This window comes from Trachemys scripta, chromosome 8 (genome assembly GCF_013100865.1).
Source record: "Trachemys scripta elegans isolate TJP31775 chromosome 8, CAS_Tse_1.0, whole genome shotgun sequence".
NCBI lineage: Eukaryota > Metazoa > Chordata > Testudines > Emydidae > Trachemys > Trachemys scripta.
In genome coordinates this window covers 74,499,851-74,516,316 of record NC_048305.1, presented here as the reverse complement: position 1 = coordinate 74,516,316, position 16,466 = coordinate 74,499,851, and the positions used below count along the sequence as shown (strand labels likewise).

The following is a 16,466-nucleotide window of genomic DNA, read 5'->3' as shown; positions in this document are numbered from 1 at the left end:
GGTGGGCTGAGAAAAGCAACTGGATGGTATGGTAAAGTTTATACTTGTTCCTCTGGACCAAAGGGGTGTGTCTGTAATTTAAGTGTTTGGTTAGATCCCCTGATACCTGCTTTCAGGAGTAGCCAGAATAATCTTTGCTCATTTAAGCTCATTGATTAGGAGGTTGCAGCCTTCTCTCCCAGATGCAGACCTCACTACTATGACTCATAACTAGTAGTGACAGAATTGACAATTAAGTTTTATCTTTAAGAAATGTATTCTATTTTTAACCACTTTAACTTTTACAGTTGCATGAAATTAAAGGGGGGTTTGGACAGCACTGACAGCGAGGCTGCAGGGGATTCTCAGAACCAACAGCAGGGCTACAGGGGGCTCCCTTTATGGCTGAAGGGCCCAAAACACTGAGCCACAAGAAGCAGGGGAGACTGCAGTCCCGGCCTGTTGGGGTAGAGAACCCCAATCAGGAGTCCAAGGAGGATGAGCTCCCCGGCTACAAGGGAGGCCACCTGCTGCTGAATGACTCCTGCTCAGGGACAGCGCCTGACTCCCAGATGGTGAGAGGATGAAAGAGAGCACACATGGCTGCAGAGGGCTCCCTATGCTGCTGCAGTGCTGAGGACACCCGATCCCTGCAGGGACAAGTTGCAGGGAGAAGGCTGCACTCGTGCAGGCCTGCTACCCATGGATTTTTTCATCAATTTCAGTGTTTCAGCTGAAAGACACTTAACTTCAACTTTAATCAAATCCTGCCAAGCCTACTCATAATATTGTTAAGCCAAGATCAGATTACGGCAATGTGCTCTGCTTGTGGCTACAACACTTGATCTTAGCTCAAAGAGCCAACACATACTGAATCTGGTACAGAGTGCAGCAGCATAATTGTTAAAAGGCCTCTCTCACTTGTGCACCTACAACACTTGTGCTATGTGAATTGGTCATCTGCAAGTTACTAGGTATAGTTCAATGCACTGGGGTACCTTCATCCCCACACTATATATAAAGCACAATGGGGAGATTTTCAAAGTCAAAGGACAATCAGGCATCCAATTCTCATTGATTTTTAACAGGTACCTGACTGCCCTATGCCTTTGAAAGTCTCCCCGTAGGTGTCCTGGAAGCCTCCTACTCAAGAGTTTGCCACCCTCTCCCGGTATTACTGCTGCAAGTTAGAGTCCGAGGAGGCAGCTTTAGGACACACTTCAGGGCTGACCATCATACAGGTGCTTTTGAGAGAGGGATGCGACTTAAATGTGGGTCATTTTTCCATTTGCTAAATGGCCTACTGACTTATTTTTGGGATTTTTAAAAAAGTGTTTTGCTGTGCTTTTAAACTCTTATTAAAGCTGTCTGGAGTTTAGGATTGGCACCTGTTTTGGTATGTTTTAAATGTACATAAAGAAACCTGAAATCTGAGGCACCACTCAAGAATATAGCATCTCCACTGCTTGATGCAACTCTAAGTGACCAGATCAGGTCCCAGAAAAGATGCATAGAAAAGAGTTACTTTTTTTTTTTTTTTAAATCACTAGAGGAAAGGGATTCCTCTAAATCATTAACAGACTTTAGAGTGTGTCCCAGGAATTCAAAATCTAGTGTGATAATTTCAAATTAAATTCACGCAAATAGCTCGTATGTCCATTTTCATTCCATTGTGTTAGAGAAGTGCTGATGTCTTTATACTGGGTTGGCCCGTTATTTTGATTCCCTCAATGCAGGAGAAGTACCTTTAATCTCACAAGACCCTAACGCAACTGACAGTGATCCTGAATCTATTTCTTCAAGACACCAGGGAAATGTAGGTTAAATCTGGAGAGTCAGCTGTTTCTGACACTACCCAACAAGAATAAAGATGCCTAACCCTAATTTTGAGCTAGGTGGGAAATAGCTGTTTTCACCAAGAGATCTACTAATTTTGATTATGCAATTTAGCCAAAATAGATTCAGTCTTGAAATTTTTACTCAAGTGCAGAACTTAGACCAAGATGTTCCCCTTTATCTGGCCAGAGAAACAGAGAAGATTGATCTTTTAACAACAAATGGACAATGATAGAGCTGAGAGCTGGGTAAAGTCCCTCTCAGGGAGGCCCTGTTTCAGCTGATCCTCACATCTCATGAGCACAACACTCAATTTGAACTTAATGCCTGGACTCAAAAGGAAGGGGTATTCAGAGAGAGGGATAGACACCAGGTTAGTCTGTACACTGCCTTATAAAGTTTGACAATTATGTGCCACAAGAGCTACTCAAAACACTCTTCTGATGAATTTAGAGTGAAGGCTCCATTTTTGATCTACTCAAACAAGCTGCCATTTTCAGTTTCTCCATATAAGTAAACTATTTCTCTAGCTTGCTGCCTTAAGCCTGGGGCTTAAAAAATGGATCAGGTATCTGCTAACTGGAAGACTAAACCTACTAAATAAAGGCAGACACAGAAACAAGAGGAAGTGGTCCCACCAGTGAAGTCCCTGGGCACCATGCTGGTGAGCATCTCAGCCCCCTATAACCAAAGCTTCTGAAAAGAAAAAAGGCCTTGGTTTACTTCCCCAACCTGGAGCTTACTGGCTATTGTAATTTTCCTTGACAAGTATCCCCTACTCTACAGCTACCAGGCTGCAGTGAAGGGTGGAAAAGACGACCAAAATTACTCTTTTCCCCCCCAACTACCATTTTTTGGTTCTTCTTATTCTGTGAATAACTCCAGAGGCTAGCAGTGCTGCTACTCACAAAGCAACATGAAACTGACATGATTCAAAAGTTTCGAAGCCTCCCAAATGATTCTGAACAGCCATGCACTGATCAAAGTCTGATTAATATTGCATTGGTGTATCACACCTGATATAGCTATGAACCAGAGCAAAAGTACAAAAGCTGTCTGCATGCTCAGGAAAATGGCACTGGATAGTTTACATACTGTTCATGAGAGAACCTACCAAGCACTATCCATAAGCACTAGAAACAATTTTGCAAGAGATAAAACTTCCCACTCCTACCAGCGTAGTAGATTTCGCAAACTCTGTTTAAGTCACACTTTATCTAACAACAATTGCTAGATAGGACAAAGTTCTGACTAAAGCTCATTGGAAACCATGAAGAACAGTACTGCAGTGATTTGCCAATTACTTTACCTTGGGTTAAAAGCAGCACTCTCCCTGAAGTCCAAGCAGCAAAAATAAAAGTTTTTGATAAGTCTGAATCAAGGTTCATTTAATTAGTGCAAATGGAAATGTCACTGCAGTGGACATAAAAAGTGAAAAGACTCTCACATGTAGCATTCTCCTCTCTGGAAATCTCTGCAGTTCAGTATTCATGTAATTATTTATTCACCACCAGTATGTTTGCTGCTTTACAAAGCATTAGATAAAGTCCACATTCAAAAGGAGTTTATGATCTAGTTCAGACACAAATACATTCTTCAATGCAAGGTAACTTACCTGAATAGTTTACCCAGGAGTACACCACTACCTCAGAAGAACCAGAAAAATGATAAAACTGAACCATGGGAATAACTGCCAAACCCTTCCAACAGGGAAAATAAATGCTAATCCAGTTGGAAATTTAGCGCTTAAGCCTACTGAAATCAATGGGACTTCTGATATTGACTCCAATGCAAGAAGAGTCAGCCCCTGAAGATTAGCTGAAGCAATCTGTGCCAGGTCAGGGTACTGGGTAAGTGAGCCTTTGCATTATATAACCTTCTTCCTCAGGTTAAAGCCCGCAGTATTAGCACTAACAGTAATAGTTGCAAAAGAAGTTGTCGATCTGCATTGAAAAGGCAAAATATTTATGGAGTCAAGACATCACACTTAATAGAATCAGGTAATGTTTGTCAGATAAATGGAAGACTAGTAGGTAAAACAGCAATGTTGAAGTGGCAGAGGCCAATAAATGGTTGCCTGTTATCAAGTTAACACACCTATGTATGCTACTGAACACAAATTTTCATTTGGCAAAATAAACACTTTGCCCAGGCCTGCCCTTCCAAGAGAATTTTGGTACTATTTAATCTATAACTTATTTTACCTTTTCAATGCAAAATTGAGAGATCCATTGGCAGCAACAGGAGAAACAGCATAAAGTACCTACACTCAGTGTCTTTTGACTTCCAGTATGAGATCAGCCTTTGCATGCACAACATGAGGTTGTTCTATTGATCGATGATGCATTGCTACAGCACACTGTATGACAGAGAAATAGTTGACAGTAGCACAGAAAACTTCAGCAAGTAGGCTTTGGGTTCTCTGAAAGACTGAAGTTTTCCAAGGATAAAAGTCTTAAAAAATAAAGCAGCTCTTCTCATCCTCTCCAGGAAGACTGGCGGAGAACGGGAAGAGGCTCCTTAGGAACTGGGGCTAGTACAATACTATGGTTGAGTGCAGTACATAAATCTAGATGGATGGCTTCAGAGAGCCTGAACACAGCAAAGAAGAGCATATAGGATGGTACACAGTGACCAAGGTTTGCCAACTGTCTGAGGGAAGCACTTAACCCAAGCAGGAGGAGAGACATGGACTTTGGTTGCCTGCTTTTAAGTCACATCATGAGGTCCCCTGAGGGAATAGAAAAAGCAGCAGTTGAGAGCTGCATCTCCAACTGTGCTGTTATGTGCTATAAATGCAACTGCCTGTCCCCAAGGGAACAATGTTTTGGTGAATCTATGCACAATAGGCTACATTTTTAAAAGGTATTTAGGGACCTTAGGTGCTTTTGAAAATCCCACCAGGCACTTATACACCTTTAAAAGTCTGGTCCAGTGATCTTAATTAATCTCTGAAGACAGCATAATTTTGAAGAAAGTTACACCAACACCTCCAACAGGTTGCTCTACAGCTGTCTGAAGATGCACACAAATATATAATGTGTCAAATCATATCTTTCCAACTAACAGTTAAGCTGTAATTAATTTATAATTTTCCAATTGTGTGCATCTTCAGACAGCTGTAGAGCAACCTGTTGGAGGTGTTGGTGTAACTTTCTTCAAAATTATGCTGTCTTCAGAGATTAATTAAGATCACTGGACCAGACTTTTCATATATATATATGAAAATGCACCAAGAATGATATCCAAAGGAGTCAGGAGAAATTCCTTCCTGGCCCACACAGTTGATTATTTTACATTCTAAACATTAGTCGGATAATTTCAGAAGGTGGTAAATCATAAATATTAGCAACCAAAGTTATCCATCCTTTTATATGTAAACAGTGTGTTGTCTCAGTGACCTCCTGTGTCAGAGATTTTTACACATAAGTTACATGTTGTGTGAAGTTGCTTTTCCTTGTTTACTCTGAAATTTGCCAGCTGCTAACTTCAGCCTAAATGCTGGGCCAATTTATTGGTCAGCAGTAGAAAGAAGAGCACCTCAGTTTGAAAGAAAGTTTACCTTTGCATTATTCAATATCTGAGATTTTTATAGTTACTGTTACACACATTCTTAGTCTGTGCAGATGTATTCTGGACAAAGTGTCAAGTAACAGCACCCAATAGATGCAGAAAATTTTTAAAGATCCATCCTTTTAAAAGATCATTAATTTCATAAGCTGACAAAAGTGAAAACAGTTTAATAAAGTTACTGTGTGATCTAGACTAAAAGGAGATCGCATAACCTACCTTCCACACTATATTTTGGGGCCTTTGAGTTTATTTATTAAAACTGCCTCTGTGGCTGCTAGAACACACTTGTGTTCTGGCAGTTGTTTCCTGTGGACTGTCCATTCAGATGTTAAGAGGTGCCAGACAGACAAGTTTGACCACATCAAATGACCACATCTACCTGTGTGTCAAGCTGTGGTGAACACTAGTGGCGCTTAAGTCAGTATTAGGCTTCAAAGTTACCTGTACATTTAAGACTTGTTCACCACTTTTCTGGTGCAATTCTTTCACAGTAACTGCAGACTCAAAACAGTACATTGTTTACAATATGGTGGCTACATTCACATCCTGAATCTCTCTTTTTTTCCCCTAAATAAAACTTAGATCCTGGAGGCCACCTCGACATAAGTGGGAATACCTCATATGACAGGAAAGTAGCATTTTCCATTCCAGCTAACGTTTATTATCCCTAACCAAAGGGAGTTATTGGGGTGATGCTAAGTCAGAAATCCTCAGAATATTTATGTGACAATTGTTACACTGACCCAAAATCTAAACAGGAAAGTAGAGGACGCCCCACACCACAGATAAATCTGATCTTTGGTTATGTTTGTAAGAAATCATAAGCCACATTAGTAACAGCAATAATAATGTTTTTCTCAGTGAGAAACCACTTGAAGCTGCAGGTATTAGACCATATCCACAAACTAGCTCTAGGTATTGTACAGACTACTGTGTCTACTAAAAATGTTTAACGTGCTACAGGCTTCATGAAAATTAGAACTTCGATGGATTTTTCCTTTCCTTAAAGTAGATAATTAAGTCAACTTGCTCATTACAATTCTAGAATTGCAACTAAGGAAAAAGGGACAATTGGATGGTAGTGATGGAAGGAGGAAAAGGAGTTGCAACTATCTACAGGTAAAAACAGGCGGGAGAAACTGCTATTAGCAGTCAATGGATCCCATACCAGACTAGTTAAAACTATGAGTTATGTCCAAACAAGAGAACACCTCTTCAGAAAAGCTTTCCTGCTGTTGACCAAGAAAAACTGATAGCATTTCCCTTTCAGGAAAAGATAGGGTGACCAGACAGCAAGTGTGAAAAAGCGGGACAGGTGGTGGGGGGTAATAGGCGCCTCTATTAGACAAATATCAGGACTGTCCCTATAAAATTGGGAAAGAAAAAAATCCCTAGGAAAAGAAAAAAAAAGTGACGTGTTCCAGGAGGATGGGCTAAGAAAGCAAATTTGTAGTTTCCACCTACTAGCAGAAGATGGTAAACAAATACCTTGGCCTGGAGAAAGCGAGCTTTACAGAAAAGTTAAAACTCCATTAAAAGTAGACCAGTAACAGTTGTAATAGCATGGAAAACTGGATCTTAGCCAAAATATCAACAGTATACTTTGAAACTACAAAAACCATCAGTCAGTTGTTTAAAGGACTGATTTAAAGTTTCACTATTTTTCCAGTGTCAGTTCAGCCAGTCTGATGGGAACCAGACTTTCCCCTCCTTCCTTTTACTTAAGTCTTACCAACCGTATCAGCTCTATATGTTATGTCTCATTAGGAAACAAAATGCACTGTGTTTGATGAGGAAACGTAGCACCCAAAGTAACATCCACCACTTCCTGTAATCATGCAAGTATTTGGCAGAAAGAAAAAACACAAGTAAAAACCACAGTAATGTTTGCTACTGTTCCTACTGAGTACGGCTGTGTGTGTGAATTTCAAATCAGCTAAGAAATAGGATAAAGTAGCTGACATACCTTCTGAAAGAATGGCTTCTTTCAAATACAGTAGCACATCTGCAAATTTTCTGACATCATTCACCAACTGCATGATGTATTCTGGATCCACAACAGGACTGTCGTAGCAATCAGAGTTGGAGCTAATACTGCTCAGAGAGTTGCTCTTGGTGCTGCGCCCCATTCCCCAGTTTCCCGAATTGGAGATGGTGAAGAAATTGGATGTAGACAGTCGGGCTAATCCCAAACCACGCTTGTTACTTCCACCGTTCTGTCGCAACATCCCAGCTGATGCAGTACTTATAAAATTCTTGCAGCTAACATTCAATGTCACTTAATGTCCATTTGAAAGGCCAAAGACGAAGCCCTTAAAATTAATAAGGGGGGGGGGGAGAGAGAGAAAAGAGCGTGATATTTTAATGGACGAGAACAACATTTGAAAGGTAAAACTTTCATACTGACAATGCTTGGAAATATTTTCAATGTTAAATTCTTGGATATTGAAACATTTAAATCAAATTGTTTTAAAATCCTTTGATTATCTGAAGTTATAAAGCAAATAATTAATTAACGCTAGCATTACCTGAAGACCAGGTGGAGGTGGTGCATGAAGGTAGTCTATAAGCTTTGTCCTGGAGCTACACAAACTAATCTCTAAATTTACTCCAAAGAACTGTTCTCTTTCCTGAACATGTGTTCATGAATCCCTAATTTAATACACTCTATAATGCATACACTGAGGCCGGGTCTACACTATAAAATTTTACCATGGCTGAACAGTTGCCAACAACCATGAAAAATTGGCATAATGCTGAACAAAAACACATGGACAACTAGGCCATGTTCAACACCATTTCAGTTAATAAGATTGTTGGTTACCATGTTTAAACAGGATCCCTATGAAATTTTACCATGTTTAAATATGGTAAAATTTCATAGGGATCCTATTGGCCTACCACAGTTGGATGGAAAAAGGAAAACAGTCTGAAAAAGGCTAAAGTTTAATTGCAAGGTGGGACTTTAAGACAACTGCCATTATTTTGTTTTTAATAACAGTAACTCACACTAAAAACAAAGGAAGGCAAAGAAGCTACTGAAATTCCAAAAATGTAACTTCTTTAGTGTGTCAGATATTGAGATTCAATCTGTAAAACCTACAGGAGTTAATTTCAGGGGGTTTCGGAATGAATAAACTGATATAACTAAGCAGCCATCTCTATTCATTTAATTTAAGAAAACCAGAGTCATTCCTACTTCATTGTGCCAAGTGAAGTAATTCACTTCAAAGCATAAAGCGCCAGGTAGCAAAGGCAGGTATGTTTCCATTTTGATAAATGACTTCATTTATCCTCTAAACACTAAGAGAAGAGAATTTATGTTTACATTGTATGTTTAGCTCAGAGGAAAAACAATTGTAAACAGCATTATAAAGGCCAAATGGTTGAGACTTTGAATTGCAGAGATTACAATACATTTGTTTGCACCTCAGTGAAGTTGCAACTGGTTTGTCAGATGCTTAAAAAGAAAGAAAATTTAGAGTTTAACTAACCCAGTTTAACTGCCTTGATAATATATATTGTTTTGAAGTAGTATGTATAGCACTATAAGAAAATATATAAACAATGCTGAAAATGAAATTAGTAATTCCAACATGACAACTACATTAATAGAAACCTGCTAAAGTGTGTGGAGGAGGTGATTACAGGTGAAGTTTACATTAAACAAACACAGGGTTAAGCAAAACATTTGTGCAACCTTCCTCAGTTCCCATGTGTTAGTCTCCTAGCCAGAAAGCTACTTTGCAATCCTGTCTTTCACATAACCTCTTCCTTCTTTCAACAAGTGTAACATCTTCTACTACTGAGACATAAGCAGAACTTTCCACAGTATTTAAAAAGGACACATTGTCAAATTAAAAAGAAGAACAGGAGTACTTGTGGCACCTTAGAGACTAATAAATTTGTTAGTCTCTAAGGTGCCACAAGTACTCCTGTTCTTCTTTTTGCGGATACAGACTAACACGGCTGTTACTCTGAAAATTGTCAAATGAAAGACAGTCAGTTTCAATAATGAATTTAACATAGTTTTGGGTACTTGACCAGTCCCCCTTAATATGACTATGCTTTTGCATTTCCCTCTTTTGAAAATGTTTTTCTCTCATCTACTACCGTGTGACTAACTCGCACAAAAAGGGGAAGACAGCAATGACTATTCAGGGGACACAGTAAGACATGTATAAACACTTTAAAATACACAAAAATTTAAAGATATTTTCCAATACTCTTTCAGTTGTAATATTAGGAATTACATAATATGTATCCCCTTTAGTCAAATTTTTGCTGTAGATACACTCTTTATTTTTTCCTCACTTGTACTTGTCACAAGACAGAGGTAGGAGGGAAAAAAAAGTTTTCCTCCCAGAACACGCATATTTCATTACTAGAAAAAAAAGTTTCATGTTCATTCTTATACACTTTTTTTTAGGCTAGAATCTCTTGAAGAAAGTCCAAAACAACTCATATAAATATCTCCAGACTTTGGTTAAGAACAAGTAGTTCCCATCACAAACCATCCTCCTCCCCCCCCCCCCAAAATAAACCAATCCACACACACACCTCAGACCAACTATTTCAGAAATCTGCTCTCTCAGCACAATTTTCTCTCGCAGACGATAAAGTTCCCTACCAGGGCCACATTTTGAAGAGTTCCTTTGGAGCGAAAAATCTACAAGTCTGTTTTTAAAAGGAACAGTAAAAAGCTCTCAACCCGGATTGTTTATAAAATGCAGCCAGAGCACACAGCAGTGCTGCCGTGTAGCTCCAACTGGGCCCGATTACAGCGAGGGTTTGCCTCCCACGCCTCGCACACGGAATGTCTCGCATTCCTAGCAGGACTCTGTACGGCAGGCAGGGGCCCCCTCGTCCTGCCGATGCAGCCAGCTGCCAACTCGCACGTCCTCGCCCTCCTGCCCAGGATTTACATACAATGGAGAGGAGCCGCTCGAGCCGCAAACACACCGCAGGGAAGGGGGGAGGCTGAGCGGCAATGGGCGCAGGTAGCAGCCCGGCCGGGGGAGGGGGTTCACCGAGGGCCGAGCCAAGGGGGACGGGGCACTTCATGGGGCAGGAGATTTAGGGGACGCTCCTAGCCGCCCCTCGGTCCCCTTCGCTGGCCGCAGCCAGGGAGGATATCCCGAGAAGAGGGGGCCCCCGGGCGTGGAGCCCAGAGCGGACGGGGACGCAGGGGGCAGACGGACCCGCCCCGCCCAGGGCGCACTTTGCTTGGCGGCGGGCGGGATCCCGGGGGGCCCCCACTCCCGCGGCGACAGCCAAGTCCCGAAGCCCCTCAGACCCCCCGGCCGGACTCTGCTCCCCCACCCAGGCTGCGCCCCCGGCTCCTCTACCGCTCCCCCGAGACCGCCCCTCGCGGCGCCTGGCACGGCCCCCGCAACCCCATGTGGGCGCCCTACGCTCCGGCCGACAGCAGCTGTCCGGGCCGGACACCGGGAACGAGACGCGCCACCGGGCAAGGTCCTTACCGGGCTGAGGGCGGCGGCGGGGGACGCCGTGAGATGGCAGCAGACGCAAGTCCCCGAGCGCAGGCAGCAGCCGGGCCGCAACGGGCCCCTGCGCATCCCTCCGCGCTGCCCATTGAACTCACACCCTCCGGCCAGCGCCGCAGCCGCCCGGCCCCCGACCGCTCCCAGCCCCGCCCCGGGCACGCCCCCTCGCGCCCGCCACCTCCCATTGGGCAGCTCCGTATCAGGGGCGGGGCTAGGCTAATAGCGCAACAGGTTGGGAGTGAGGACTCGGCGCTGAGGTGGCGGGAGGACTGGATTCGACTCAGCGCAGCCCGGGGTGGACGCGCCCGGCCTGCCCGCCGAGAGCACCGTTAAGACGGTAGCACGTAGCGGGCAGCACGGCGTGTGCCTCAGGCGGCGACGGTGCGCGCGCCAGGCTCTGCCGGCACCCGCTACGCACCATGCAACAGGCCAGACAGCAGCCGGCGTGCTGGGGTTCCCGCTCGTGTTGCAAACGCTGGCCCATGCGGCCCAACGTGGTGGGAGGTGGCGGCAAACTCTGGAATCCGGCGGCGAAAAGCTCGGGTGTGAGGGGGCTGGAATAGGGCGGCTGCTACTTGCGCGGTAGTGTCAGAAGCGAAGGGGCACGTTCATCCCCAGTTGAGGTTGCCCCCACCCACCTCAGCAATACTAGACGGTTGAAAGAATCTGGTGGCCTCTTTCCAGCCACAAGTTTGCAAACCCAGCCACAATAATAATATAATAATTACTGGAAAAGCCGCGTTGTACTGCAAGCCTCTCATCAGGCTTCTCCATTCCCAAGGCAGCATCACCGTCATCTCTTCTGTCACCTCGTAATCCTCATTCTCCAAAGAGAGGATCCTGGCATTGTTTCAGCGATCTCCCAATCCTCCTACTCATTCCTGAACTCCACTGGGGCAATGGAGACATTGTTGTCTTCTTCCTTCTCTCCCTCTGACCCACTTCACCATCACAGTACATGATGCCTTGGTGCTGTCCTCAGTATTTCAGGTGGCATTGATGGGTAAATCCCAAGAGTATGGTTTAGTTCCTCATAAAATAATCAGATTTTCCTCACTGCCTTGGGCCTTGCTTCGGCCTCTAGCCCTTTTAATTTTTGCCCCGGTACTAATTAATGGACCAAATGATGTTGTATTCAGCATCCACTTGGACGTTTGGGCATAGGCCCACAAACACTTCAGCCGCAGCTAGATCTTCTTGTTGCCTCTGTTGGTCATCGCTGCCTTATACCACCAAGCATAATTGGCAAACAACACTGCCAAATTACCAGGAGGAAAAAAAAAAAGCTGCACCACATGTGATTGTAAGGAGATGTCTTCTGAGACGTGGATGAAAAATTGCCTTGCTACATCAATGGAGAAAATGCTATGGTGTGTATAATACTATTTGTTTGGAAAAGGGGCTTCCACAAACCTTTAGTCTAGGCCTATACAGTTCAGCAACTAGGCCAGACAGACCTCCTAAGCATTAATTGGTGCACTGTTGGATAACAATGGGAGGAGTATTAGTATTATGCAGGGCACTAAGTTAGCATTTGTTGTTTATGCTGGTTCTGCATTGGTGTATATTGGGATGGAGGAGGACTACAAGGTGGTTAGCCTTGCTTGAACTTAAAATGTTGGTGTGAGTGCCTAGACGTTGTTGGAATCATGAAGACATGGTATATTATAGTCATCTTAGGAAGCACCAATAGTGGTTAACATAACAAATTTCTCCAATGTATACAAGGCCTAAGACAAAGACTTATTTTAATGTAGCATACTATTATATACAAAAATAAGTTAAATAAACATTTGTGTTGCAAAGTCAAGCACTCAGAAGTTAAGAAATGTGAGAATTAAAGCTGTCTGTGCCAGGTTTACTTGTGAAGAGTTTAAGTGATTTGCCCAGCATCACCAGGGCATTCTGTGGCAGAGGCAAGGATAGAATCCAATCTTTCAGGTAGGGTGACCAGACAGTAAGTGTGAAAAATCAGGACAGGGTGTGGGGGGGTATAAGAAAAAGACCCAAAAACCGGGACTGTCCCTATAAAATCGGGACATCTGGTCACCCTACTTCCAGGGCAATATTCAACTTCCTAAACCACAAGAACATCCCTTCTGTTCCTGTAATTCCCTGTCTCGTTCACTATACACCTTTCCACATCTGCAGTATATTATGTAAGGGTCCTAAAAACAACAACTTCCTTGACAGGTTCATCCCCAGAGTATAGTCCTTCCTGTGCTCTGAATGAGGCAGGGGCATTTTGGAAAAATATTATGTGATCATGGAGTTAAAGACTATCATAATGCATATGCAAAAGAGAGCCAAATTAATATTGCAGGGACAACTTTAACTCTAGCATTCCCTAATTTCTGAGTACTTGATTTTGCAATCTTAATTTTCTTTTAATGTTTCCTCACGTGGCATAATATTGAAACCCATATGGTTCATCAGCAAGATTGTAACCTTTAGATAAACTGCACAGATCTCTATGACTGGAGCTAAAGGAATAACTGATAGCAGATATAAATTGTCATCCTCTATCTGGTCCTGTGATTAGAGGGGAAAGACACACATTTTGCTAGTAGTGATAGCTATTTGCTGACAACAGAGGAATGTTTGGATTTAGGAATTTTGGGTTAAATTCCAGGGTCTGGAGAGGATCACTCCCCATTTTACTCCCACACAAGCTTTTTCGTCCAGTCTCAGTTCTAATCTCCTGGCCTAGATAGTCCAAGGCTAGGTCTACACTGGGGGTGGGGGTGAGGGTGGAAGGGTGTCTACCTAAGATACGCAACTTCAACTATGCGAATAGAGTAGCTGAAGTTGGCGTATCTTAGGTCGATTTACCTGGCCGTGAGGATGGCAGCAAGTCGACCGCTGCCGCTCCCCCATCGACTCTGCTTCCGCCTCTCGCCACAGTGGAGTTCCCGAGTCGACGGCAGAGCAATCAGGGATCGATTTTATCGTGTCTACACTAGACGCAATAAATCGATCCCCGATAGATCGATCACTACCCGCCGATCCAGTGGGTAGTGTAGAAGTACCCCAAGTCTCCACCTCCCAAAGCTCCTCATCCCAGTTCTAGTCTCCCTTTCCAGGCTCTGAGTCCAAGGGCCAACAGTCCCCCCACCAGGGGTAGTCAATTATTTTGCCAAGGTCCAAATTTTTTGGTTAAGGTATAGTCAAGGTCCGGACTCCAGAGAAAAAAAATATATATTAAAAAAAAAAACCCTCCAACAATAATGATAATAATAAGTAAATAAAAAGATGTTGGGGTCCTTCCAAAAGTATCTGGCAGTCTGGATTTGGCCCACGGTCTACCTATGGACTACTCCTGCCCCACACCTTGGTGCCCAGTCCCAGTCTCCCTCCCTGTGCTCCTCATTCCTGTCTTTCCCCCTTGGGGCTCCATGTCACAGTCTCCTTGCCCAGCCAGTCTCAATCTTCCCTCGCCAGCTCCTCATCCAATCTGTCTTTACTTCCATTCCCACAGACTAGCTCCCAGTCTATCATCTCACCTGAAGCCTGGTCTCAGTTTCCTCCCCTGGCTCCCGATCCAAGTCTCTTTGTCCGGCAGTCCCAATATCTCTTCCCAGTTCCAAGAACCAGTCTTCCCCCAGGCTACTGGACCCAATCTACTCCATCCATCCTACCCCCATCCTCCCTCGAGTCTCAGCTCCTTATCCTTCTGTATTTCAGTCAGCCTGCTTCCGACTCCTCCATGCTGCCAGGGCACCAGCAGGGGGAGCACTGGGAGCACAGGAGAGATAGTCTTCCTCCTCTCAATTCCTGTGCCCAGTACCACAGTGGCCCCTGGCTGCTGAGAGGAGAAATTGAAGGGAAAGTCCTGCTTTGCCACTGCAGTCGTAGGCTGGAGCATTTTCAATATAGGTGGAATCTTCAGAGATATTAAGCTGCCAGACTTTAACAAGTCTCTACTGAGCATGTGCAAAATGATTTTTTTCAGAACCTTATAACTAAGCCAAATTTAGGCAAATTGTCATGGAGATGATAAAAAAGTCAGCCTTGCACCCCTGCCAAATTTCAAGTCCCTGTTCCAAAGCTTGGGGGTGCTAGAGCGCAACAAAATTGTTGTAAGAATTTTGTTTAACTTGGGCAAAACAATATATTTTACCCTAATCTTATTCTCAGAAATGGTTGAACTATTTTAACTGAAATTAAACAAAACCAAAAACCAGCCTGATGCAGACACCCAGGATGGAAAATTGCAGCCCATACCACAGAATTTTGGCCAAGTTATAAGCAGCTGGAGGAAAAAAAGAGTCTTGTAATGGGAAGTGTCTGGCAAACTTAACTATAGGAGGCATTACCAGCTCCAGCCATAATAATGACACCTAGAAAAATTAGAAGAGTGACATTCATGGATTTGTGCAGAATCAAATTGTTTTGGTTAGAAAAAAACTCACTCCAAATATGATCCTGTGGCTGCAGAGTGCACTGTTGAACTCTGTGGACTGTGGTCCACTCCTGGAGCAACAAACCAAATTATGACATTACTTATCTCTCTAATTAGCAGTCCATCAGCATACGACAAATAACAAAGTCTTTGAAATCCCTTGGTAACAATAGTTTTACTGGATTAAATTTCAGCACTGTTAATCAACATTTTGTTTCTTTCCTTTCCTGTAACTATTCACCTAAATAAATGTTAATGTAAATTTATAAATCTGTTAAATGGTTACAAGCTATGCAAGTCTGTTGATACTAAATTTGGAGAAAAAGCAAACAAAGAAGAACAATGCAATGAGGTTCACAAGGATTTGGATAATTCAGGAGATTGATTCAGCAGATGCCAAAATCACAGAAGGGTAAATAACCGTAAAGTAATTTAGTGGAAGAGCAAGAAACCAAGTTAGGGAATATGTTCTAAATGATACAATGATCCATCATAAAATAAGGAAAAGGACTTGAGGAATTATGGATAAGTCATTGAAACCATCAGCTTAGTGCACAGCAGTAGTAAAAAAGGCAAACAAGAAATTCCACCTTTATTCACCAACAGATCGGACCCAAAAAAGTTGAGACTGTTACTCTCTACGGCCATGTCTTTGGATGGTTGTGGGGGAGATACCACAGTGGGGGGCAAAATATATACTTATTATCAGATTTAGCCATGATAGGCTACATAGAATTAGTGGCCCTGAAAATCATGAACTGTCCCTTGAAGATGATGCAAGGCTAGAGGTATTTTGTGAGAAATGCAACTGGACCTAGAATGACCCAGTCTGCAATCAACCTCAGATAAAAGGATTACAGTGTACGTAGCCAGTGCTGTGTTTCCAAAATTTTAACGAGTCGTTTCTCAAAAATGTTACCCTTCATTTGGTGATCAACTGCAAAGCCGGTGGATAGTCAGGAATAGGAGGAAAGATTGTGTGAAGTAGGCAAATCACAGAACCTCCTTCAGTTACCAGATGCTCCACTGACTAGTATATCTCACTCAATTCCAGAACCCTTCAGAATCCTTCTCGAAGTACTATTCCCTGCTTTAGTTATTGCCCTCAACATTAAAACAAAGTGCCATTTGGACACTGCTGATCAGCTTTTGTTACCCTGATGTCAGAT

General features: G+C 43.1%; 1 protein-coding gene across 3 annotated transcripts in view; it reads right to left on the bottom strand.

Moving 5' to 3' along the window:
- The window catches only part of ARHGAP29 (Rho GTPase activating protein 29), an 86,312-nt gene extending 75,291 nt beyond the window's left edge, over positions 1-11,021 (bottom strand). For 2 of the 3 annotated variants that reach the window (XM_034778631.1, XM_034778633.1), the window contains exons 1-2: positions 10,872-11,021; positions 7,355-7,700 (exon numbers count right to left, since the gene is read on the bottom strand). In XM_034778631.1, the coding sequence (XP_034634522.1) occupies positions 7,355-7,616 (262 nt within the window). In that variant the 5' untranslated portion in view covers positions 7,617-7,700; positions 10,872-11,021. Of the gene's footprint in view, positions 1-7,354; positions 7,701-9,948; positions 10,066-10,871 lie in introns of all 3 variants that reach the window. The other variant, XM_034778632.1, reaches the window with a different exon arrangement.
- Positions 11,022-16,466: the final 5,445 nt, after the last annotated feature.